The 27750-nt window shown below is 31.8% G+C and overlaps 2 protein-coding genes across 5 annotated transcripts; both read right to left on the bottom strand.

Moving 5' to 3' along the window:
* Positions 1–960: 960 nt before the first annotated feature.
* Positions 961–4438, bottom strand: LOC130808858 (1,4-dihydroxy-2-naphthoyl-CoA synthase, peroxisomal). The gene is made up of 9 exons (XM_057674377.1): positions 4068–4438; positions 3616–3738; positions 2827–2928; positions 2703–2741; positions 2501–2599; positions 2252–2299; positions 2067–2162; positions 1869–1991; positions 961–1321 (listed from the first exon to the last, which is right to left on the bottom strand). Exons 1-9 carry the CDS (start codon positions 4308–4310, stop codon positions 1205–1207), a joined length of 990 nt encoding a protein of 329 aa, XP_057530360.1. The 5' UTR covers positions 4311–4438; the 3' UTR covers positions 961–1204.
* Positions 4439–7989: 3551 nt separating this feature from the next.
* On the bottom strand, positions 7990–21119 carry LOC130808141 (urease). Of its 4 annotated transcripts, none has more exons than XM_057673601.1 (20): positions 20964–21119; positions 19415–19550; positions 19052–19125; positions 18289–18334; positions 17858–17963; positions 17592–17734; positions 16734–16844; positions 15893–16056; positions 15429–15807; positions 15227–15335; positions 14450–14589; positions 14054–14191; positions 12670–12761; positions 12418–12547; positions 11880–12038; positions 10524–10691; positions 10171–10305; positions 9680–9751; positions 8702–8933; positions 7990–8539 (listed from the first exon to the last, which is right to left on the bottom strand). In XM_057673601.1, exons 2-19 carry the CDS (start codon positions 19538–19540, stop codon positions 8712–8714), a joined length of 2514 nt encoding a protein of 837 aa, XP_057529584.1. In that variant the 5' UTR covers positions 19541–19550; positions 20964–21119; the 3' UTR covers positions 7990–8539; positions 8702–8711. The 4 variants fall into 4 exon arrangements, with proteins under 4 accessions (XP_057529584.1, XP_057529583.1, XP_057529585.1 ...); XM_057673600.1 differs by having other exon boundaries at positions 7990–8514; XM_057673602.1 differs by having other exon boundaries at positions 7990–8436.
* Positions 21120–27750: the final 6631 nt, after the last annotated feature.

The following is a 27750-nucleotide window of genomic DNA, read 5'->3' as shown; positions in this document are numbered from 1 at the left end:
ATTTTTTCAATTCAAACACTAGCACTATATTTGGATAATAAATTAGGAGAGAAAAAAATAAAAGGAAGGGAAAGGGAAGAAAAAGGAAGGGGAGGCGTAAGAAGGGAGAGTATATCTTATTTATTTAAAAGAAAAAGAAAGGAAAAAGAAAGAAAAATGAATGTTCTTTCCAAATCTTTCCAATTTAAAATAAAGTATACTTCTATTTCTAATAACTTGTCTATGTTTTCCTTCCAAACCTTCTCCAAATTTGCTTCTTTTCTTTTTGTTATCTAAACGAGAATCTCCATCCTTTCAAATCTCTTCACTTCCTTTCCCTCTATTTCTCTCTATTCAAATATAGTACAAGTGATTTGAATTATGAATTTTAAATATATTTATAATTTTTTAATTATCCAAATTAAATCCAAATTCCATATGTATACTATAACTTAAAGAAATCACAAATTTTTGTGAGAGATGGTCTCTCCGATAGACGCATTAGATGTATGGGTTTAATAGCTCAATTAATATAAATTAAATAAAAAATAAGCATGTGAGCTTCTTATTTTGAGATCGTATCTTTGAAAAACAGTCTCTCACAAAAATAGCTAGAAAGAAATTGAAAGATTATTAATGTTTAAAAACTACTACACTTTCATTAATTTTCAAAGTTAGATATAGAGTAACTTTTTTTAAAGAAAATAATTCTTACTAATTTTAAAAAATGAAACAGAAAACAAAATTAAGTTGTATCGATTTAATATCAGGTACGAGAGTACTTCGGTGAGTAATATACTAATATTAATGTACATATTATAACTAGCTAAAAGGAAATGAGTATTGTTGTACGTATAATTAATAGTATTAAATTTTATTCATGCTTATTTTACGTAGAATATTTAATTACAGATATAAGAAACTTGAATTGATCTGTTGACTTCGGTCTTCAATATCTCAATAATCAACATTCCTCTTTCATTTTGATCTCAAACAAAAATAGTGTCTTAACATTAATTAATTTCAAAAAAATGTCAAGGTTTATGGTACAACAAAAACAAAGAATGAGCAAGTGTCTGTTTTGATGAGAAGCAATTTCTTGCAATGTGAATCAAATAGAGACTCCAATGAGTTATACAGTGTGCATACTATTTTTAGTTCATCAATATGGAATAAACCATCCCAAATAAAATTCAAGATTTATATAAGTAAAAGTACGTATAATTCATGGGCGTCGAGGAAATTTGGAGAAATCAGGGCGCCTTCTTTCATTATATGCTGTCTTCCCTTCAATACCTTCTTCAGTTCCATAGAATATGAGTGTTGCATCTCCTGCTATTTGCTGTTTTTCAATTCAAATAAAACACTTTTTATCATGCAAATCTTGTTTTTTTTAAGGAATTTCAGGCCATAATAATTGTTGTAAAACAACTTCCTCCTATATTCGTGTTTGGGTGGGACCAACCACCCCCCCCCCCCCCCGATAATTTTTGAGTCATTGTATAAAAGCAAAATTGAAAGTTCTTTACGGTTTCATACTTAATGAATATATATAATCATACAACATGTAGCAGAAAGTACATTAGGATTTATGATTAGTCATGTTAGAGTATATAATATATCTTAGACTCTAGCTATCAGCTTAAACTAATGGTTGAAGCCCATATAACATATCCTGTGACTTCAACTATCAGCTTAAGTTTTTAGTTGAGTTAGTTCCTTAATATGGTATCAGAACCAGTGATGACAAAAAGATTACGGGTTCGAATCTCAACCACCCCTCAAATTCAAGTGGAATATTCCTTGCAAGGTATGAGGAGAATAAATATGTGTTACATCCACACATCAGTTTAAACTTTTAGTTTAATTGGTTCCTTAACAACTCATACCTGAAGTCCAGCATGACCATCATCAACTGCATTAAGAGCTGCTTTGAGTACTCGAATTGCAGTCGGACTGTTTCTTAAAATCTCTCGGCACCATTTTATGGTCTCTTGCTCCAAATTCTCCAACTACACAACAGAATGTTTATTTTCTTCAAGTTATACTTACAGATTTCCAAGTTAAACTACTGAGGAATTACTTACTGGCACAACTGTGTTGATAAGTCCCATTCTTTCTGCCTCAGTTGCTGTGTAAAATCTCGTCAGAAACCACATTTCGCGTGCCTTTTTGGGTCCAATCTGCTCGATCAAATTAGACACATATAGTTACCGGGTATTCGAGTTTATGATTGAATTTGAACTCATTGCTTACGAGTTAATATACTAACCAAACGAGACATGATGGAACTTCCATAACCAGCATCAAAACTGCCCACCTGCTCAGTAAATATGCATCAGTTACAGGCTTATAGCTAGCAGACTGGTATTTGACACATATATAGTTACTAACTGTTAGTTGAAATTGTTGACTAATTTAATCAGCTGAAAGTATTGGCTGATAAGCCGACTGTTGGCTTCACTGACTAAAACTTGTTTTACTAAAAATAGAAACTCAAAGTGAAAGATTCATGAATAACCTTAGGACCAGTCTGACCGAAAATAGCATTATCAGCAGCAATAGTAAGATCACAGACCATGTGTAGAATGTGTCCTCCTCCGACAGCATAACCCGCAACCTGAATTTGTAATACATCCCGGAATCAATGTCTATATATGTCCTGGTATAAGTTGTTTATAAGCAAGAAAATTTGATGGGTAACAAATGGCGAATGCGTATACCATTGCTATAACTGGTTTTGGAAGCCTTCTAATTTGGACCTACTTGAAAATGAACATGAAATTAATGAGCCAAGATTCAGTTTAAGTGAATACAAACATATTGTAGGTGTTATAGAGGGTATACCTGCAAGTCTAGAACATTAAGACGGCCAATGTTTTTTGAATCAATGTAGCCATCTTTGCCTCTTATGGCCTGATCTCCACCACTGCAGAACGCCTTGGTCCCCTTCAACAACAAAACTGTACGATCAATTTAACGTATTGGCAACATTTCATTACCCCAATGTCGTGTTTTGGCAAATGTTTGTTGGTTTTTTAATTGCTTTTGACCAGTTAGAAGTGTTCACTAGCTAGCTGCATAAGACTGCAAGGGGTGTTTGGCAATTAGTTGTCTTGTTTGACAAGTTGATCGTGTCTGCTGTTTTATTGGCTTTTAAGCTAATCGGATCCGTTTAAGGATATGTTTGATAAAATTAGATCTTGGTTATTAGAGAAAAAGTGAACCATCCGGCCAAAAAACAATAAATTAACAACCACAATAAACCTTTCATTCTTCTCATTTGACACTTTTTTTGCTTTTTGACCAAACCAACAAGTCAAAAAGTCAAAAACCAACCAAAAAACAAAACAAAAGATTTACCAAACACCCCTAAATGACGTGGATTTAGAGGGTTGATGCACACAACCTTATCCTTATAAAAGCAAAAATAGTCATTTCCGATTGATTTTGATAACTAATATCATTTACAACTTCACATAAATAAAACATCAACATAATTTAAAGACCAATTACACTAACGTCTATCATAATTAAAAGTCTGAAAGTATAGAACTATAAATCTATTAACATCAAGCATGAACATATTTAGTTAAACAACAATATTGAAAAGGTATAACATATAAGAAGTGTTACCTTCCCAGTTAGAATGATAACACCAATTGAGCTATCATCCCTTGCATCATCAAATGCTCTAATTAGCTCCTTTATAGTTTCTGGCCTAAATGCATTCCTTCTCTCTGGCCTATTTATTGTAATCTGCCCATCACCCACAACATAAATATTCATTTAAATCAGAACCAACCCATTAAATATATGGTCAAATAACACATAAAAAATCATAATCAAATAAATATAAATAATGCATATACACTTATATCCTTTGTAATTTGCTACATGTAAAAATTGACTAGCAAATTAAAAAGACACAGATATGTTTTTAAATTTGCTACAATACGTACATAAAGTAACAACGTTAATTTAGAAGAATGAGTTTCGGGTTGAAAATATTTTGGAATAATAAATTATTCGTAAAATCGATATTTTTGATAGCGACTTTAAACCCGTATAGGAGAGATAATGATGACCTTAGCAATGGCTTCTCCATTAGCTTTTTCATAGATGATATCAGTAAATTCTTTCCCAGAATCATCAGTAGCAGGGTTCCAAAGAACAGGGTCTAAAGAAACTTGACCATGAACCTTATGATAATTATCATTCATGGAAGTTTTAGATAAGTTAATGGAGGATTGATGGTGAGAATTTGTGAGTGATAATTCTGGGTTTAGATGATTTGCTACATTTGAAAGTCTTCTTCTAGCCACCTCCATTTCTCTCAATTTTACACAATTTTAATGGTTCATCAATGGGAGAAGAAGATATATGTAGAAGTAATTTTTGTTGTATGTCATAATAAAAGGGATAGTGAGAAATGAGAATATGATTGGATAAGATAAGATAAATTATGATACATTGCTTGGCCTACTCACACACCCTAAAACTAAGTCAAATTGATGATTAATTAATAATTGCTCTTAACCTTTTAATAATCATAAAAGTTCCTTAATACTTTTTTTATTTTTAGAAATAATTTCCTTTGTTATTACAATAGACAATAATAAAATTTGCATATATCCGATATTAATACTCGATATGATATTTTTTTGGATTGTATAAAAATTAATGGTTATTCATTAATTATCTAAATAATTTTTATTAGCTAAAACTTTTCATTGACTTTGTTTTTTTAACCGAAATTTTCTTAATAAACAACCCAAAATTAAATTTTTATTAAATATTTATACTCTCTCTTATTCAACTTAAGTGTCCCATTTACATTATGCATTTTATCCCATGCACTTATTTGATCCTTAATATATCGAGTTATGTATAATTAAAAATTATAAAAAGTTGATATTAATAATCTTTACATCAAAACAAATCAAATAAGATCCCACACAACTATGTTTTAACTTATAGATTAATAATAAAATGCAATTTAAAAGTGATAGATGGCTAGTGTTCCAAAAGTAAATGGGATACCTAAGGTGAATAAAAGGAAGTATAACATATGGCTTAAATAATTGACTTTATAGTAATTAGCTTTTTATTAGCTTTTAAAATTTAGCCTTTTAGTTTGTCAAACAACCAATAAAAATTATTTTAAAATAGCTTCTAAGCCAATAGAGAAGTTGATGTTTAAGTTAAAACCAAAAAAGCTAGAAAATTTGAATGAATTAAGTAAAAAATTATTAAAAAATTATAAAACAAGCAATGTTTGAACTTATTTCCCAAAGTAAACACTTTTTGCCCAGAGTTTAGATTTGGATTGTTCGTTGTTACAAAGAGGGCTGGTAAAAAAAAATCAAGTTCTTTGTTCGTTGTTACTAACACCGAACAAAAATTTTGATTTTTTTTACCAAGTCTTTGTAGTGAACAGCGAACAAAGGATATCTGGTCAAACAAGGTCAAACTTCTATATGCTGTTAGTAATAGCATACAAAGGTTTGACCCTATTTAACCAAGTAAAACGTTTGTTCGCTGTTAGTAAGAGCGAACAAAATACTTGGCTTTTTTTTTACCAGCCCTCTTTATTCGCTGTTAGTAACAGTGTACAATCCAAACCTCAATTCTGGGCAAAAAGTGTTTACTTTGGAAATTATTTTGAAACATTGCTTATTTTATGATTTTTATATATTCTTTTTGCTTAAACACTTCAAATTTTCCAAAAAGCTACTCTTTGTAGTTCTTTTTATTGATTTTGGCTTTAAGATGACTTTTTTCTAATAAACAGTCTATATCTGATAAATAATTTTAATCAAATATCTCCATAGCAAGTGCGTTATAAGCAAATACTTCCAGCTCATCAAATTAACTAACAGCTCCAATCAACAGCCTTAGCTGACAGTCATGTGCTAAACAGAACATTTGAATAATTAATCCCAGGGGAAAGACAAGAAATGAAGTCAAAAATCCAAAAAAAAAAAGGAAAATATATCAAACTTTATACTTATATACAATGTTTTAGACAGAAGATCCTTGTATCTGTATGACTTCTTGGTTACTTATTCAAAGAGGTTGTTCCCAATTTCTTTCATCATCTCCCATCCCACCCCCCAAAAAAGATCATTATTTAACTAATTAGCTACTGGTATTCACTAGTAGAAAAAAACGTATTTGTTGGGTATCATTTGCTGTGGTTATTCTATATACGCAGCAATAATTAGGAAAAAGAATTAGAAAAAAAAAGTCTACAAATACTGCGGTTTCCCTGATGCCCGCAGCAAATAATGCTTATTTGCTGCGGTTTTAGTATGCCTGCAACAAATAAGTGCATATTAAACTAAAAAAAAATAATAATAAAATATAAGCATTATTTGCTGCGGTTATTGAATGACTGCAGCAAATAAGTATTAAAAAAAATAATCGTTTAATAAGCAGCTATTTGCTGCGGGCTTCTTAAAACCGCAGCAAATAATGCTTATTTGCTGCGGTTTTTTAAGAAGCCCGCAACAAATAGTTAGTTCAAAAAATATAAAAAAACGCGTTTTGACGTTCAATTGCTTAAAACCCTAAAATAACTTTCTTCAAAAACCCACGACGACGACTGTCTTCTTCTTCAAGCTCTTCAATTTCAGAAAATTTCTTCAAAAACCCACGAAAAATCTCTTCAAGTTTTTCAAATTTTTCAAATCATACGACTTTACTGTGTTTTTTCTTCATTTCGTTCATCATCTTCCAAACCCCACGACTTTGTTTAAGTTCTTCAAATTCCTGTGTTGTTGATATTTCTTGCTTCAATAACCACCCATTGCACGAATTTTCTTCTCCATCTTTGTTTAAGTTCTTCAACCCACCATTGTTGCTTTTCCTTCAAAAGCCACGAAATTAGGGATAGTCTTGATCTTTTTCAAGTCATTGTGTTTTAATAAGGATTTTGTCTTTTTTTATACTAATTTTGATTTTGTTTTTCATTGTAGGTTACATAATCTTATTGTAAGAAACAAAATTATCAAATCTCATTACCAAGGTATGTATTTTATATTTGAATGTGAATAATTTACTTATGTATGTACTTGAATATTTGAATGTGAATAATTTTAATTAATTAGGATTTTTAGGGTAGATTGAATGTGAATAATTTACTTATGTATGTAGTTGTATATTTGAATGTGAATAATTACTTATGTATGTGGTATCAATGGTTCAATGGGTAGTTGTTCTTGTAAACGACATCATGTAAGATTATAATCATGTAATTTAATTATCAATCTTTTATTTGGTGATGATAATTTTTGCTAGTATTAAACCTGCTTTGCTTTATTATCTGTGTGAAGTAGAAATTTGGAAGTAGAATAGTGGCTTTTGCTTATCGAAAATCGGCTAAGAAACTAAAGCGATTTAAAGAATCTCAGAATGAAATGAGATTTATATACATTACTTATAAAATACAAGAAGATATCTTTTAGCTAATGAACAATTCTTTTAGCTTCAATCAGGTTCAAAAGGTTTGCTGTTGTTGTGTCATTATTTTTATGTTTATAAAGATTTAAGATTGAACGCGATGTTTGTGAATGATCAAGTTCCTTGATGATTGATTGTTGATAATGTATTATTCATTTTCTATTTTTAGGATTAAGTTAATATTCTAATGTACGTCTAGGATGTTAATTAATTATGTTTTTGGATGAGTTTAATGCTTATTTAAATTCTCGTTTCGTTGGATTTGCAGATTGATAGTTTGCCATGTCGATGTTTATTTTAAGGACAAAAATTCTCAACTCGAATCTACTATTCACTTTCGCAAGCTGCTTTCTATTCGAAACATGTAGGATTGAATCTCAAAAACCGAGAGCTTTTGATGTGTGACTCTTTTTAGAGTCAAGTATTCATTATTTTTATGACTAGAGTAAGTTTAAAAGTAATTGTGTCAAGTTTAAAAGCACATTTTAATTTATTAAGACTTTAATTTGTATATGTACATATTATTATATTATATATTGGTGATTATTGGAGTTAATTGGTGATTATCATTGGATTAATCATTGTTTATTACATTGTACATTATTGGATTATTTAATACTATTAAACGAAAAAAGCAAATAAAAAAAATGAAGAATAAATTTGAAGGCAGACAGACCCAACTCCACGCTTCGCCCAAATCTACGCGACACGCGGAGAGCCTTCTGACCCAGCAAAAAGAAAAAAAATAGCCTTTTTTTTTGCTGCGGTTTTAAACTGCAGCATTTAAAATAAGCCATTTGTTGCTATCACTATTGCTGCGGGCCAAAACCGCAGCATATTATGGCCAAAAATCCGCAGTATATTATAGCCAAAAAAAACCGCAGCAAATAAAGTTTTTTCCACTAATAATCACCAAACAAATCTAAAACAATGGCACGTTTTGTCGCTCCCAGGCACGGGTTTATTCTTCCTAATCCAGATGCCTTTTCTTGTCTGCAACCACGAAAACTTTTACATTTCTTCAAAGGCCTCTTTCGAAAGACAACTTTGGTATATATACGAATTTTCAACCTAGACGGAAAAAAACAAAAGAAAACTACACAACATTTAGGCTTTACTAAAACACTCGAATTTATAATCAGCACCAAAACAAATTAAACTGAGGTGTTTCCTGAACAATGGATGTTGAGTTTGTATCATTTCAAGCACATTCTAGTTCACACAAAGTAATAGTAAGTAAATAGGAAGAAACACTTACTTGTAATAGCTTAAAATAAAAAGTAATTTCGCGACAATGGAACTGCTGAAGCAGGAGAACACGTAAGGACCTCACCATCAGCAGTAACTGTGTAAGTATCAGGATCAACCACGATTTTTGGCAGCGAGTTATTAAGTTTCATATCTTCTTTGCTTATACTCCTCACACCACCCACAGCTTCTACTCTCTTATTAAGCCCATATTGTTCCTTTACTCCCTTATCCGTAGCGGCCTGTAGACAGAAATTTGCATTGATTCAATCGAGCATATCTTTAAGCGTATGGGCGTAGTATCAAACTTGAGATATTCAAATCTTTCCCATTTCGCTTTACACAAAATGACAGTTGCGCAAATTAGAAGACTACAAATCTAAAGTATAAAAGAGTAAATAAAGTTTTGGGGATTAAATTTTTTTTACAAAAATCAGGTTCAAATTGTTTTTGGTGGTATTAGCACTCGGTAACATTAACCCTTATGAGAATCATGGGTTGGCTTAGCGTTTGAAGGCTTTCACTTCCACCGATGTAATATCAGATATGGTTTCGAATTTCGATTCTCAAGTCTCAACAGAAGATCAATTTTTCCTCCCCTTATGTAGGGGATTATACTTACCCTCGAATCAAAAATTAAGCCTGATAACAACAAAGCTTCAAAAGTTGTTCAATTCATAATTAAATACTTCTATACCCGGAAGTCATTTGGACAACCAACAAAAAAATGAGTTCGGTCGATCCCCTCAAAAGGATAAAACCAGGATGTGTTTATATTTGTATCTATAGTCCTGTATATACCATAAGGGAGTTTGGGCTTGAAGCTTGCTTAAAAGTGGGATTCCAACAATAGGTTAGGCACTAGTTTGGTATTCACTTATTAGGCAAATTCTTTATTTGCAAGAATTACAAAATTCAAAATTCAAATACAAAATTTTAAATATACCATGCTGCGCTTTTGCTTTTGTTACGGAGTTTGAATACAAACCTTGCTGACAAAAGCGATTGAGTTGGAACATCCAGCTTTCCCGAAAGCTCCAAACATAGGCCTCATTATCACCTGCAACAAAAGCTTCTGAGATGAGGGAACCAGAAGTCCATGTTTAACAATGTATGTTCTGCTCAATGATAGTCAACATGCTAAGTGGGAACTGCAAGCTTCATCATCAGACCAATCTTAAATCATGTGCATGCTAAACATGGAGGAAAAGACCCAGCATGGATCTCCAAGTGAGCCCCTTATATGTTAGATCCAGTGCAACATAATTCACTAGCTAATTCGTTTTTAGAATTTGCGATTCACTTAAAACAGCCCAAAAATACCCCAAAACAGACTCTAATTTGCTTTTTTCGATTTGTGATTTGCGAGGAGATAAGCAAATTATGTGACACTGGTAAGTGGTAACTGGTTCAATCAATCGGAAACAAGAAATTAACAAAATACCATAGATCAGATAACAAAGACATAACAGTTGTTACCAGCTCTGGAGTTGGTATACTAGCATTAGCGTCACCCATATTAGCCCACGCAATATCTCCTCCTTTAATGATCATTTCAGGTTTTGCCCCAAAGAAAGCGGGATTCCACAAAACAAGATCAGCCAATTTACCAACCTGCAGGAACGAGAAACTCAACGACAAAACTTCAACTCTTGATTTATCCTTTTCTCCATACTATATCTCTAATAAATTGATATTAATTTCTGACAAAACAATGATAGAATTGGATCATTGTTATAAAGGCAAAAGTCAAAAAGCATAGAAGCCTCTTCTTGACATTGATATACTTCAACTCTTGATATTCAAAGAGCCGTCTATTAGATGATATATACCTCTATTGATCCCACATACTGGGAAAATCCATTAGCAATAGCCGGATTAATGGTGTATTTTGCCACATAACGTTTGATTCTGAAGTTATCGTTATGAACATCACTTGGGAGTAGTGGTCCTCTCTGGACCTTCATCTTGTGTGCAGTTTGCCAAGTCCTACATATAACCTGCATAAATGAATATACATAAGACTAGAAATGTAAACCACTCAATATACAGGTATTACTTAACAGAACAGCAAATATCCAGCGTTGAGTTTTGTAGACAAGGATGGCTCCTCGTCAGAAGAGGATTGTTCAAATGTACACAGAAAAAAACTGCAGAGATGTTGACACCTTTATCAATGAGCACCGGAAACAGGATAGAACAACTCTACTTATAGTTTGCTCCTTCCATTCATAAATAGCCACATTTGATTGAGGATCATTTTCTATGAATTGAGTTGAAGAAAACCACAAACATCTTATACTATATTATATTTTTCACTCTCCTTCTTCACTTGTCTTTTTTTTAAAAAAAACTTATGTTTTCATTAATAGTAGTATAGAAAAAATCAAATTCCAGTTCACCAATTTTGAAAAGTGGCTTACTATTTTCAGACGGTGCAAAATAAATGTGGCTTATTATTTATGGAGAGGAGGAGTAATAACACTACCCCTTCGTCTCCCTGAGTTTGCTACTTGAGGGATTAACACAATTATTAACGAGCAATTTAGTTGTTGGGAGAATAAGATTAAAATTTTAATTTGTGTGGATAGTTTTAAAAGAGGGAAGAGACGTGTGATAGTACTAAAGTGATGAGAAGGCATTTTTTAAAAAAATATAGCTAATAAGTGGGATGGACAAAATTAAGAACAGCAAGTCTTGTATGAGACCATCTCACCGTGAGACGGGCCCATACAAGCAACCCATTAGTAAAAAAATTGAAAAAACAATAAAATATGAATTCATACTTGTACAGGAAGCAGTTTTTTTTTAAATAGTTTGGGTTGATCCAATTGAAGCCGTCTCACGATGAAACAGAAAGAATTAGTGAAAGAAGAATTGTACCAAACTCAGGGGAGATGGAGGAGTATATGTAAACAGATCATTGACACAGGATATATATTCATCCCTAACAACTACACAAGCAATACAACAAACAAGTTTCACCCACCTTTTTACCCTCCGGACAAGGAATCAACCCTCATCAGGCTACCGTGGGAGTTCCCTTACCTTAACCCTTCCCCCTAGGTGCAGCGCACCTCACCTTACGAACAAAAAAGTAAACAAAATGTAAAACATTACAGAAAGCAGAGGGGAACAAAAACAGAAATGTGGGTTTACTTTACACGTGATGATACTATTTAACAAACCTCTCCAATGCGACCCATAGCCTGTGAGTCAGAAGATACAATACTTATAGCACCAATGTCATGCAGAATGTCTTCTGCAGCTATTGTCTCAGCACGAATCCGTGATTCAGCAAAATGCACGTCTTCTGGAATGTTCTTGTCAAGGTGATGACAGACCATCTGATTGAGTTCAAAGAAATTGGACATTATAAATGAAATGGGGGCATACATTGCCACGCATCAGATGAAGAAATATCACCCATGTCCTGACCTAACCCAATCAAAACTGGTGTATCATAATTAGCAAGCTAATTCGCACTTTGAATTCATGATTTACTCAAAATGGCTCAAAAATAGCCCAAAAACGACCTTAATTTGCTTTTTTCGATGTGCGATTCACAAAGAGATTAGTGAATCATGTGACACAATATTTAGAACCCACACTAAAGTTTAGGTCTATAATGGAAAAATGGTTTGACCCAAAATCGAACCAAAGATCAATTTGAAAAACATTAGACAGATCTACTCACAGATAAGCGAGGAGAGAAAAAACGCATACCAACATGTCTAGGTGCTCATCTATGGTATTTGAAGTGAAAGGTTTTGTAGGATTAGTTGAAGAAGGAAGAACGTTTTTCACACCACAGACTTTGATGATATCAGGAGCATGACCACCACCGGCGCCCTCACTGCTCAACCAAATAACGCAAACAGATACACAAGAAGTGCAGGTGATGTCATGTCAATAATTTTGACGGCTTAGTATAAACTAGACAACTAAGACACAAATGAAACAAGATGCAATTAACACCTGTGATAAGTATGAATAGTTCTTCCTTTAAATGCCTCAATTGTATGTTCTACAAATCCAGATTCATTCAATGTATCAGTGTGAATATTGACCTAGCCATGAGACATTCAAGCAAATATAAGTCCATAGAAGTAAGCAGCAAAACTAAAACTGAGTGCAAAAATACAGCTTGCAGTTAATTCGATCCTAACTTGACTAAAATTCTATAAACAGCTATAAAAATATCTAAATTAAGTATCATCAATCAATATGAAAAGATCATAGGTTGGGGAACTTGCTGGAGTAAGAATATTACACCTAAGCACGACAACAAAAATGTATTAACAAACCAACTTCTTTGTCAAAACAAAGTAAAAAAAAAAAAAAAGTTGTTCAAGAAAAAACTAGATACAAAGGTGGTTTTAGTTATAGGATCTTTACCGAATATCATCATTATATGGAGACAGTCAAATATAATTCTCAAAACAAATAGTCGTGATTTCTGCACCATTAAAGTCAATCCAATACGTACTTTGAAACAGCTATATTTTAGATAAAGTAAATCGAAGAATCGAAATAATTTGTTCAAACACTTAAATGAATACTCCCTCGGTTTTCATTTGTTCATTCCATTCACTTTTTCACAGATCCCATTGCAAATTTAAAAGCCAAATAATTTCAATTATGAGTCTTTAAAAATTCTAAAAAGTTGATATTTAGAAAGTATATATTGAGACGAATCTATCAAGATCCCACATGAATATGTTTTTCCATATAAATCGATGAGAAATCATAATCAAAGTATGACACTAAAATTCGTAAATTCTATTTGAAAAGAACATATGAAAAAGGGGGTTATAAATATATAAAGAAAAAATGTAATAAAATGATAAGATTCTAATAATCAAAGTTACGCTTCATTATCATCAAACAATTAGAAATAGATAGTACGAAAGTGCTATTGTAAGTAAATTATATAAGAATGACAAAGTCTAGATCCCCATTCCCAACATTATGGGGTTAAAATCTTACATGAACCAAAACAAATCTACATGAGAGATTATTGCCAAAAAAAGACTTGGGTGCAGCCTGCGTTAACTTGAATCTGGCTCATTGCATAAGATGTAACAATACTTTACATTGGTTGTCAATGAATACTCAAAGGCGGAAGTTATTAAATGTATTTTATAATTCCCATTATTAATTAGCTTATATTTTATTTGATAATATAATATAAAATACCAATCAACAATGTTCAAATAACACTGCCCACAGAATATATAACATGCTCTCTGAAAATGATAGATTTTAGAACTGGTTCTACAAAGAGAGATGATGAAGAATGGGGCCCAAAAAAAATACAATATTCAATTTGCTATCTTAAAACTGAAATACATGTTAATACCTGAATATCATATTCTTCTGCAACATTGAGACAACTATCTATTGCAGCAGGAGTGGTTCCCCAATCCTCATGAAGCTTTAGTCCCATTGCTCCAGCAGCTATAATTTCAGGAAGTCCTTCTGGCTTAGAACTATTTCCCTAGTTGACGACATGTGCAACATCACTCTTTAAGCTAATGGTCCAATGAAAGATCAAACACATAATAATGGTTACAGCTGGCAAAAATACAATTACAAAGGACGGAATTTGGTGGATTCAAGCCACCTCCTGACATTGACATACAATCTTTATATATATATATATATATATATATATATATATATATAGAAGACTGGGAGTATATAATTATATAAAGCTTTTAGTTCTACAGAGCAAACAGCAAAGAAGCAAGCATACCTTTCCAGTAAAACCGAAGTTCATCGGAAGGTCATCAGTCGATTGCAACATAAGCTTCATTTGTAATGGTGCAGGCGTGCAAGTAGTAGCACGTGTTCCATCAGCAGGTCCGGTTCCACCTCCGACCAATGTAGTAATTCCTACAAAAATAAGAAAATCAACATCAATATATGAATAGCAAACCATTTGAATAGAGTCCACGATACTGGGATTTATTTCATCAGCAAAATCACTGTCTTCCAAAGTATCAGAAATATTGTTCTCATTTTCTCAAGGGTGGTCTATCGACATAAGAACCAAGTAAATACATTAAAAATCTAGCTAGAAGGCGAAAGACTTCAAGGAAATTCAGATAACATAACGCAACCAGGTAGAACACGGAGAGATACAGGAAAATGAAGACAAAAAAGAGCTTTTTATCATCTCCTTGGATGTCAATCCCAGCTATGAAAGGGGTTCCGAGGGGCATCATTTGAATAAAAGACCAAATCACCACAACAATCGATTCATGGTTTTTAGTTGTGACAGCAGTCACAATGGTAGAAGCAGTTGGCACATAGCAAAAGCATAAATCATTGCAGTGTCACATATAAAAGTCAAGATAGATATGGCATGTTTACGCTTCTATCGGTCCATCTAGACCAGTTATTGGCTGAATGTGTTAGTTATCAACATGTATGCTGATGTGTCACATAACAGCAAATAATTACACCACGAATTCACTACAACCTTAATATACTGTTTGGAGCTCACAAGACATGGAACTTAGAACCTCACCACTGGAAATCGCTTCACAAGCTAATTGAGGACATATGAAATGCACATGGCAATCTATAGCTCCAGCGGTCACGATCATTCCTTCTCCAGCAATCGCCTCAGTATTGACCTGTGATATTCCAGTCAAAACTTATATGCTTTTGGGCTTTGAGAAAACAGAACAGAAATTAAACTAAAGTTATAAAGTAGGCAATATCATTACCCCGATGATCATGTTCGCTGACACACCATCCATTATATCTGGATTTCCAGATTTTCCAATAGCAACAATGTGGCCACCCTTAATACCGATATCTGCTTTATATATTCCAGTATAATCAATTATCACAGCATTAGTAATAACTGTATCAAGGCAGACAGCTGATGGATACCCGGAAGCCTGGCCCATTCCATCCCTTAAAACTTTTCCACCACCAAAAACACATTCATCACCATAAACTACAAGATCCCTTTCTATTTCAGCGAACAAGTCAGTGTCACCAAGCCGGATTATATCACCGGTTGTTGGGCCATACATGTTTGCATAAGCTTCACGAGACATGAATCTAGTGAAATTAATATCTTCTCCAGTGACTCCCCAACTGAAAATCAAGTAGAAGTAGTGTCCATATTTAACGCATAGAAAACAAATGCCTAACACAAATACAATAAGCAGAAATCGTTGACCTGGCATTTTCTTCTTCCAAATGCTGGAAGCCTCTAGTGTGTATCGTGTCCATTATAGTTTCAATATTGGCATCATCAACAGCACCATCAGCAATGTTATTCCCTCCTCTAATGCATCGTATGCCTCCAATACTTACAAGTGTAACACATTTAGGATCCCCTGGCTAGAAAAATTATAAGAATCATCCCAAACAAAAGTCTGTCAGAAAGCACTGATTCAAACAGAAACACACATCAAAAACAACTCCAGTTAACTTGATTAAGTCTTTAGGGTTGGTTGGGATCCATTTTTTAATTAAAAAAGCACGAAGTTCTATACAACCCTTTACATATTGGTAACAATATAGGAGATTCGGATGAGTTGAGAATTGCTACATAAGCAAACATGGGATAACGTATTTTAGTATACTACAAGTGATAATGTAACACCCCGGCCCAACGAACTGCTGGTGACTACTCACGATGATTGTAGACTGGCCCCACATACCAACAAAAGTCTCTGCGCACTTTGGCCTCACTCGTACGCACCCAAAAAAACTTCCCAAGAGGTCGCCCATTCTAAGATTACTCCCCCACCAAGCACGCTTAACTGCGGAGTTCTTAGCAAATGGGCTCCCATGAAAAGAAATGCACCTTTTTGATATGAGTAGTCTTTTTGATATGAGTAGTCTATCAATCCTTTTCAAAGCTCAATCTAGGGTATCATAGATGAGCCTTAGTCTTAGTTGTCCCAACACTTCATAAGGCATGTGATATATACAGATGAGAACTAAAACTATTCCAGGAAAAGGATATGATATAACAATATTATAACCATAACAAAGAAAAGCAAGAGTTAAACCTCAAACCGAGTTGCGGTCCCAGCTGGTATATTCAATCGCATGCCATAAGCTTTTTTCCTATCAAATAATAAGGAAGGATTCACCTCAATGAAATGATAGTGACTGCCAACCTGAACCCAAGTACAAGAGTGATTAAGAAAATCATAATGACAAGTGCTAATACTGATTCCATAATAACTTGAAAGCAGCGGTATAGGTGACATTACTTATTATCTTATTCTTATTGCTATAAAATAATTAAAGACACCATACAATTTCATTGCGAATTTTAAATTATAGTTTTTCTTATTATATCGAGCCAAAAACAGCTTTTCGGATCATAGTCGTGAATGTTGACTCAAATTTTGAAAATTGCTGAAAAAATAGTATGCTATAACTCACAAATATTGATTAAACTAAAAAACACCAAATTTTATGAAAATGGGTTGGGCGGTCACGGGTGGTGGGTCTTCATTGGGTCAAAAGGCATGAACAAGATATTACTAATGCAGCAACCACATCATCCTACTAACAAGATAACAACCAAAGTTAAAAGGCAGAGCTCAGACGTGTTCTAAAATGCCACCGCACCCATGACCTAAAATAATGATGTGCAAAATGAGTCAAACAGTCAATAAACGAATCTAATCTTTACTAAATTCAAGAACCCAACATCACAACAGTAATGCCAATGCCTTAATCTCAAAAGATTGATGTCAACTATATTAACCAATAGATCATTTCCAGTGGTCTTCTACGTGGATTCAAAAATCCGGCATATTTTGCCAAATTTAAATCGAAAACAATGGGATTGCTATAATTGTACAGTGATTGAGTTGAGCCACAAGGACCAAATTAAGTGCAAAGCTGCAGTGCACCTGAACGGGTCGATCTCCGTTGTTAATGACTTTGAGGATTACAGCTCTCCTTCCATTGTTTAGGGCGATGTCACCAACCCCCGGCCTCAGCTCACCAGGGATGATTTCATCCTTCATATCTGGGAATTTGTCCAATGATGGAACTGCAAAGTTGAAGTTCTTATTAAAATCAAGGAGTACGTAAATCTTCATCAAAGCATTAATTATAATGCTGCTGAGAACCAACAAATAAGTTGATGTCAACGGTCTACTGTCACGAATTTTACCTGGAAGAAAGGAACCATCAAGAGCTAACTCTAAATTTCCATTTTCATTAGCAATAGGATCATGGACGGTAATCAACTTTGTCCCATCTCGAAAGGTCCCTTCAACCTGAGAAGAAATTCAGTACATTTAAAGAAACAAGGTTTTATGAAACAAGAATAGCACCACAGCACTGGCAAAATCTCAGAATCCTAACCCATTTTAACCGCATATTTCTTAAAAACAATATATGATAAAATGAAGATGATTATATTCTTAAAACAGCATGATCAATAGATATCAAAAACGCCAAAAGATAAAGTCTAGATGATCAGAGCTCAAAACACATCTAAACTCCTTAGACTAATAACAGCGTATTTTGGGAATAATCAACAATATGACTCAATTTTAGGGTCAGAAACCAGAAAGTAAAATAAAAATCAAAGCCTTTTACCTGGACAGTATGCAAAAGGTGAACAACAGCTGGAAGGACTTGTCGCCTGTATCAGTACAAACACTAGTTAGGTTTAGATACATGCAATACAAGATAAAAGCAGCAGCATGCATCTAACGGCCCGTTTTGTAGGTGGTAATAAATGATAGTAATGGGAATGAAAAACTAATGTAATTTTGGTTGAAAAATCTCTTGGTTACGTTGATGGTTATGCTTGTCCAATTTCAATCATCTCATTTTCTTCATAAAATTCATTCAATTGCATTACCATTGGAAGATGTGGTATTAGGTGGTAATGGAAATTTGTAAACAAAAAAAACCTTTTTGTGATTAAAGTTTCATTACCATGGGAATGATATGAAATTTTTGATGAAATTTTACACTATAAATCGTTCCCATTACCACCATTTAATACCACTAACCAAACGGGCCGTAAAAGTTTATCTCACCAACCTAGAAAAATGCTTCATGGTCAAAGATGACATAATATAGCTAAACAACAATATTTAGGCATGCATATATTTTTGATCAGTTAGCGAGTGCCGAGTGCATATTCTAATGCATGTATTTATAAAAGACTAAAAGGCAATATCACATTAACCTTGAACATAAAAAGACTTCCAAAGGATGTTTGCCGCACAATATACCAGTTCATTCACAAGTCACTACAGAAGGTTGATCAGAGATCGGAGAACCCATAAAAAAGTCCTAGAATGTTTCAACAAGAAGAGTTGCTAGAATGGACAAAAAATCTAAAATTTACCTTCCAAGAAGCTGTGTTCCAATGTCCATCAGGTCTGCCACACTTTTGTTTCCAACACGAACAAAATTCAAAATCTATGGAACAGAACAATGCAAATATGTAAACCTTTTTAGCTTTGTGATTAGCCCCCTACCAATTACAGAATTATCAGTCGACAAGAAATTAAAATTTTAATAATGACTTGCCACTTTAAGTGTACCGTGGACGTGAAAATCATATCACATGAGCAGAACATCAAAGGGATAACACGTCTTTTTGACAAGCGTGAGAAAATACATTGACAATTTAAATGGTACGTAAACAGCATCAAGAATGCTGAATCAATCATATAAGTAAAATATATCATGGATGAGTTTGAACCACCTGAGTTGCAATAAGGGCCACAGCTTCAGTATAATTTAGCCTGAGTCCACTAGCAAGACGCTTCTGTGCAAGAAAACCAGCATTATGAAGTGCTAGTTTCTCAACTTCTCTAGGACTCAACTTCATTTGTTATTACCTTCAGAAAACAATTCTACTGTCAAATGCAGAAGTTCAAAATGATAGAAATGAATATAAAAAGGTGCTCATGTCTACCATTATTAAGGAGAAAGAACAATGCTAATTGAAAAATTCAACAGCTGTTTCAAGCATAGTGCAAAAACTGTACAAGGTTTTTATTGTATCTATTGACCGGATTGTAAAGGTATTCAAATCTACTTAACCAGAATAACCCCATCGTAAGGTGTAAAAATGCATTTTAGGCCGCTACAAACGATATTTCATGGTTTGTATGACAACAGCATCACCCTAGTTACCACATCACCGTGTCCCTTACCTCAATCACAACCGTTACCCACTTTGGTTTCAAGTCACACATTGCTTTTGTCCATTAAGTTCTACTAAACTCAAACATTAAGCAAGTAGAGCACCTAAAAAGATGGTACACAAAATACAATCATTTTACATTTCTTCACTCAGCAGCTATCAACTGAATAGAGTGGGAGGCGAATAACGTTCTTCCATAATCATTTTATTTTCCCAAGTCAAATTTATATAGATCGTTGCAGCCTATGGATTCAAGTCAGATTTCTTTTCCCATAATCATATTAGACCTTAAAAAATAAAAACACGATTTATTAACGATTCGGATATGAATGGTCCCCCGCCTCGTCCTTCTTTCCTATCAATCCTCATTTACCTACATACAAACCGATTATATAATTCGCTTTATGAATTCATAATTCACTCAAAGTCGCCGAAAACCAACCATGATTCTCTTTTTTCGATTTCACAATTCGCTAGGAGATTAGCTATGTGCAAACCCAAACCATTTATGCCGGGTTTGACCCAGCTAATAGAATTTTCCACTTTTTCATATGAAGGTATAAATAGTAAAAGAAATTAGGGAACAGGACACGACAATATACAATATACTAGTTCACCAAGAAGATTAAATTTTCCAACATCTTCAAAATTGGTTAAACCATACAATTAAAGATTATTATTAGACATCATTTCATTCAGAGAATACTACAAAACACATAATCAGTACCCAGAAGAAAAATATTATCGAAAATTTTCCTTAAATAATGTTATAATAAGACCAGAACTCTCAAATATATTGCCCAAAAATGCTATAACAAAGAACAGAACCGCTAACTTCCCTAACGAATACAAATTTGCTTGGCATTAAATAGAAATTTTCGATCTTTACTAGCATTATTAATGAAAAAAAATTTCAAATCACTATCAACACAAACTAATAATAATAATAATATGTGCTTAAATTCACATAAAAGTTCATGAATGTCAAGAAAGTAGCAGAAAAGAACAGACTTTTACAAGTATTAAAATTAAATCAAATCAGTTCATAATCAAACAATCAAATTAATTAATTATTGTCCAGAAGATAAGGAGGGAGTTTAATAACCTTGAAATTAAAGAATTAAACCCGAAAAAGTTTAGATAGATTGCAGAGTAGCGGTAAGTTTTTATTTGATGCAGAAAGTTGGGATAGTGCCGCAAAATTATGGGAACGAGCCAAGATTCTCAAAGATTGTTCACTGAATTGTGGAATCTCTGACGGTAAAGTAATGACGTGACTGCTGAGTGGCGGACCCAAAATTTTAACACGATTCTTATGTCGCCACTTTTTTTATTTTATCACCACCTTTGAATGAAATTACGAATTTACCCCTGAAATTTAAAAAATTACAACTTTGCCATTGAATGTAAAATTTTTTATTTTTATAATAATAATAATAATAATAATAACAAAAATAATAATTATAATAACAATAATAATATAAATAAAAAAAAAAAAAAACAGTCGCACAAAACGTGCGACTGGTTTTTTTTTGAATTTCGACTTATAAAATTTCTTTTGTTTAATTAATTTATTTTTTAAGTTACTTTTATTTAAATAATAATAATAATAACAATAATAATAATAATAATAATAATAATAACATTTAAAAATATAAATTAAATATAATAATTAAAACAAAAATAATAATTTAATAATAATAATAATAACAACCACAATAATAATAATAATAATAATAATAATAATAATAATAATAATAATAATAATAATAATAACAAAAATAATAATTATTATAATATCAATAATAATAATAATAATAACAATAATAATATAAATAAAAATAATAATTAAAAAAAAAACCAGTCCCACAAAACGTGCGACTGTACCTAGGTCGAGTCGCACTTTTTGTGCGACTCGACCTAGGTACAGTCGCACGTTTTGTGCAACTGGTTTTTTTTTTTTTTTAATTTCGACTTTTAAAATTTCTTTTGTTTAATTAATTTATTTTTTAAGTTACTTTTATTTAAATAATAATAATAATAATAATAATATTAATAACAAAAATAATTATTATTATAATAACAATAATAATAATAATAACAATAATAATATAAATAAAAAATAATAAAAAAATAATAATATAAATAAAAAATAATAAAAAAATAATAAAAAAAAATACCAGTGCGACTGTACTTAGGTCGAGTCGCACTTTTTGTGCGACTGGTACTAAATTTATTTTTTTTTAATTTTTTTGTATAATTAATTTATTTTTTAAGTTATTGTTATTTAAATAAATGTTGTAATAAATTATTTTATTTTAATAGTGTTATTAACTCCAATGGCAAATTTGTATATTTTTAAAGTTCAGGGGCAAATTCATAATTTCATTAGGAGGGGGGTGACGATAAAATGAAAAGGGTAGCGACAAATAGTAATGCCCAATTTTAAAACTACTCCCCCTTTTTATATTTTCTTTTCAAATAAAATTTACAAATTTTAATGTCAAACTTTAATTACGACTTTTTACAGATTTATAAGAAAAAAATATTTCATGTGGTAACTTGTTAGATTCGTCTCATTATATTATATACTATCTAAATATTAACTTTTTAGAATTTTTAAAAACTTGTAATTAAATTATTTGATTTTAAAGTTTGCATTGTAATCTGCGAAAAAAGTGAATAGGATGAACATTTGAAAACTGAGAGAGTATAGAGCATCATCATATCCAATATATTTCACTCATAAAACCTATGATTAGATCTGGAGGGAATAAAGACGATAATTCATACCATAAAAGATAGTGCGACCAAATAGTCCTTAAGCTAAAAAAGATCCACATATAATCGGAAAAAAAATATTAAAAAAGTTTGAATAAAAAAAGGTAAATTTTGTTGGAAATATTTCACATGTGAGACAAGATCCACATTGATAAAATAGTGGGTTGTGAACTTGCATGTATATTAGGTGTGCTAATCCTGCTACTGCCATACGATTTTGGGAAACAATGAACCTCACAAAGTGTACGTGCAAATCAACGCTTTTGACCTGTAGGTTTGTGGACTTGAGGTCACGGGTGCTCCGTGTCCACATGAGTGAACCACCATGAGATTATATGACGAATTGTCACGCCCTAATAATTATAAATATAGAGTTGCGACCCTTAATTGAGCATATATTATATCTATTAGTATATTATATTACATTATATTATAAATATTAGAAAATGTAATACCCAATTAAAACTTTTATCTCTAAATACTCTCTTAAGTTGAAGGCAATTGTGTGATTTGATTTTTACATTCTATCTAATACACTATATTAATTATAAATATCTCTAATAATGTATAACTAAAAATTTTAAAAATTTAATATTAATAAAATTTGTATTGAGAGGAATTGAATGATAGCTCATTTGACAATATTTTAACATATAGATCAATAATAAATTACAAATTAACGGCCCGTTTGGTTGATGGTAATGAAGTAATGGGAATGAAATATTGTAATGGCAATAGTAATGAAGGAATGGATATGAGAATTGGTAATGAAAATTCTTTTGTTTGGTGTGCATGACTAAAGAATGGTAATGGAAGATAATATTCCATTGATTGCATTTGGTTGTTAGTAATAAAAAATGGTAATGACTCTTAGTTTCATTATTGTATATTTGTATCTAAAAGCATTATTGTATCTAAATATTCTATCTAATGATTCTTTTTTTAATAATAATATTTTTTTGGATAATTACATACATTACCTTTTTTCTTCACTATTTTTTTTCTTCGGCTCGAAACAAAATTACCTTATTTTATTACCACAGTAATACTTCATTACCATTACAACCTAATACCAGATTGTTTGATGGTAATAAAAATGGCCCTTTTTGGTAATTTCATTACCTTATTTTATTACCATCCATTACCATTGAAGACATCCAAACAAGTTTCCATGTGCAATACTTACAACGATCATGTTTGCAAAAATAGCTACGGAAACTTGTAGACAAACCACAAGACAGGGAAGTCATCGGACTCAAGTGGGTCTACAAGGTGAAACATAATGATGATGGCTCCATCAACAAGTACAAAGCAAGGCTCGTAGCAAAGGGATGTGCGCAACAACCAGGAATCGACTTCAACGAAACATATGCACCAGTTGTCCGCATGGAGACAATCAGAACAGTCCTGGCATTAGCAGCACAGCATCAGCTACCAGTCTTTCAACTCGATGTCAAATCAGCATTTCTAAATGGAGAACTTGAAGAAGAAGTGTACGTCGAGCAACCGCTGGGATACGTTATCAAAGGCCAAGAAGACAAAGTATACCGCCTTCGAAAAGCTCTGTACGGACTCAAACAAGCACCCCGAGCGTGGAACAGCAACATCGACAATTATCTTCTCCAGCATGGTTTCATCAAGAGTCCGAGTGAACCTTCACTATACATCAAGACACAAGGTAACAACTTTCTCATTTTATGCTTGTACGTGGATGATCTAATCTATACAGGCACACACCCAACGATGATCGAAGAATTTAAAAAGGCTATGATGAAGGAGTACGAGATGACAAACCTTGGTACAATGAAATACTTCCTTGGCATACAAATCAAACAAAGCCCAGGAAAAATATTTCTATCACAAGAGAAATATGCAGAAGACCTTCTCAAGAAATTCAACATGGGTGAATGTAAACCGCTGGCTACACCAATGGCAATCAATGAGAAGTTATCAAAGTACGATGGCAAACCAAAAGTCGACGGAGCAATGTATCGAAGCTTGGTCGGCTCTCTTATCTATCTCACACATACAAGACCAGATATAGTCAACGCTGTCAGCATCGTATCCAGGTTCATGAGTGAACCGAGCAAGGATCATCTAACAGCAGCAAAGAGGATTCTCAGATACATTAAGGGAACAAAAAGCTATGGGATCATGTACGAAACTGAAAAAGATTTCAAACTCACAGGATACACCGATAGCGATTGGGCTGGAAGCGTGGATGATAGAAAAAGTACAAGCGGGTACGTATTTCAGCTTGGAAACAAAGTGGTCTCATGGTCATCAAAAAAACAGGCGACAGTAGCTTTATCATCAGCAGAAGCAGAGTACATTGCAGCAACAAGTGCAGCATGTGAAGCAGTCTGGCTGAGAAAAAGTACATTAAGGGGGAGTGTTAAAATAATCTAGAAAAATCTAGGATTTTAATTAAATATAAAAATATCTAAACTAAAGAATTAAAAAAATAAAAATATCTAAGATAATATAATGGAAGATCCTAGAAAAGTAATTAAAAAATTAAAAATATCTAAGATATTTTAGTAAACTTGCACTATAAATACCCATTGATGTAATTAATTTTTTGTACAATGAAGAACAATATTCATTCTACATATTCACTCATCGAGTGAATATATAGAATTTGAGTGCAGCAAGCGTGTTCTTTGTGCCGTCTCATGGAAATGTATTATGGAAAGCATTTTGGTTGATGTAGTTTATATTCCAGCCATTTTAAGTGTGAATTTGATTAGACTGAATTAATGGAGCAGTGATCACTTGTATGTTTTCAGGGTTCCTATGATGCACCACTTCCATACTTGCTGATATGGTTGCTAAATTGTTGCAACAACCAGCGTTTGATGAAAGTTATATAATGTCAAAGAATATTGAATTGAATGTCAATTTGACAACAAATAAATTAATGCAAAATAATAGACAATTATAATCAGTCTGTATGCAATCAGACTATCTCAACTATAAAATATAGTGCAATAAAAATTAATTAACTAAAAATATTGTCAAATTTTCGGTTATGCAATTATTCATTTCTAAAAATGTATTAATACTTTAATGACAGAAATTACAATACAAATAGTCTAAAATTTAATATTTTTATTAGTCTAAATTTTATAAAAATATTAATGTATATAAAAAGTCGTGTATTGTATGAGTTTCTATCCTAATATTTTATATTATATATAAAAATACATATAACTACAGAAGTTAATAGACTCATCCTTAATATGACTATAGGAATTGCAATTTTTGATGGTACTCTTACTCATTTTACAACTATCTTGCTTACAATTCCACATTCCTTTGATAAGAACAATGAGCTTCATTATTCCATAGTTTGTTTCTAATTAAATATCTATTAAGAAATTAAATCAACCTTACTTTGCTAAATACTTGAGATAATTTTAATTTCAATTTAATTACTTGACCTATTACAAATTAATTATTTCACAAAAAAATAAATTTTAAAACAAAATAAGATTTTTTGGAGGAGCGCCTGCGAACAACTAATTTACATAAATTAAAGATTTGCTCAACTAAAATTATATTAAAATTCAAACTACAAAATTTTATTAAATTAAAATTTAACTTCAATAATTTCATCCGATTGTGGAAGAATTATAAAAGTTATTGTGATTAGTAGAGGGTTTTGAATTTGATAGACGACGTTAGTTGACCGAACAATAGAGATTGTTGTTTTATCAAAAATAAGGATGCTACTATTGTGTTTTTAGAGGGAAAAAAAATTGGAAATTCAACAAAAAAAAAAAATTAAATCTATAATTTATTAAAATCATGTGGTATAGCCTAATGGTTTGTAACTAATGGGATGTTATCTACATAAAGACGTGAAGTAGTGTTTTAAAATCATGACAATTGACAATACACTATTTTCTTGAAATTTATTATATTTTAATTTTGATGAAATTGCATATGCAACCTCTTGTTTCAAGCTAGGTCTTAGTACATATTAAAGTATTTTTACTGTTTCAAACAACTACAAGTTAAAAGATGTGTCTGATGAAAATAAAATTTTAAGTTTATTTCAACTATTATAATCGTTAAAATTCAACCTATTTAAACTAATTCATATGTTACGTTTTATTCGCAACACAAGGATTTTACACCAAAAATTAAGCAATTGATATCTTTGTGTTATAATGATCGTTAATAAACGATAAAAGCAAGGGCAAAATAAATAGTTGAAATTCAACCTAATTATTGTTATTTTTTGTCAAATGTTGCAAGGAAACACTGTTTATTGTGAGTTTGTGACCAACAGTTGGATACAACACTTTGCAACTTTGCGATATCATTATTATATTTTAAAAATGATTTTTAGTATATTACTCCTCCTATTCACCTTAGTCGTCTCATTTACTTTTGAGACGCTATTTATTTATCACTCTTAAATTGCATTTTATTATTAATCTATAAGTTAAAATATAGTCATATGGGATTTTATTTGATTCGTTTTGATGTAAAGATTATTAATATCAACTTTTTATAATTTTTAATTATACATAACTCGATTTATTAAGGATTGAATAAGTGCATTGGTTAGAGTGCATAAAGTAAATGGGACACTTAAGATGAATAGGAGGGAGTATCAAATTGTTGAAATTAGTCATTATTGACATATAACGAACTTATAATAAGAACTACTTATATATATCTATATTTTATTAAAATGTTAAGTATTATTATTAAAAATAATTAAAACAAAGAAAAATTACTTAGAATAATCCAATTTATTTATGATTTTCCTACAATAATCTCATCTATTGATTAACTATGAATAATCCCAACTTTAAAGGGTACTCCCCTAGGGTGAATCTAGTAATTGGATGACTTGGTATAATAAGTTTTTTTTTTTAAAAAAAGATAAATTAAAATAAAATGTTTGAAAAAAATGTAAAAAATGTAAAAAGAAAATTTTTATGATTTTTTTATTATTTGGTGAATTACAAACTATTGCAGGTCATCAGGAAAATCAAGTTCACTCTAGATAAATACCTCTAGATTATTCATAATTGATCAATAGATAAAATTATTATAGAAAAATAATAAAAAGATTGAATTATTCTAAATAATTA

The sequence above is a fragment of the Amaranthus tricolor genome, chromosome 3 (genome assembly GCF_026212465.1).
Source record: "Amaranthus tricolor cultivar Red isolate AtriRed21 chromosome 3, ASM2621246v1, whole genome shotgun sequence".
NCBI lineage: Eukaryota > Viridiplantae > Streptophyta > Magnoliopsida > Caryophyllales > Amaranthaceae > Amaranthus > Amaranthus tricolor.
The sequence above is the reverse complement of the archived record's forward strand: the minus strand, read 5'-3'. Positions and strand labels throughout refer to the sequence as shown.

What these genes read in the sequence shown, in the direction of transcription:
- LOC130808141 (XM_057673601.1), bottom strand. Translation starts at nt 19,540, where the DNA reads ATGAAGTTGAGTCCTAGAGAAGTTGAGAAACTAGCACTTCATAATGCT. An exon ending in TGATGGTTCCTTTCTTCCAG is followed by an intron (nt 17,735 to 17,857) that starts GTAAAATTCGTG and finishes TCAACTTTGCAG; the next exon opens with TTCCATCATTGGACAAATTC. An exon ending in ACTTCGGTTTTACTGGAAAG is followed by an intron (nt 14,192 to 14,449) that starts GTATGCTTGCTT and finishes GTCGTCAACTAG; the next exon opens with GGAAATAGTTCTAAGCCAGA.
- LOC130808858 (XM_057674377.1), bottom strand. Translation starts at nt 4,310, where the DNA reads ATGGAGGTGGCTAGAAGAAGACTTTCAAATGTAGCAAATCATCTAAAC. An exon ending in GTTCCATCATGTCTCGTTTG is followed by an intron (nt 2,163 to 2,251) that starts GTTAGTATATTA and finishes TTGATCGAGCAG; the next exon opens with ATTGGACCCAAAAAGGCACG. An exon ending in ATGGTCATGCTGGACTTCAG is followed by an intron (nt 1,322 to 1,868) that starts GTATGAGTTGTT and finishes ATTGAAAAACAG; the next exon opens with CAAATAGCAGGAGATGCAAC.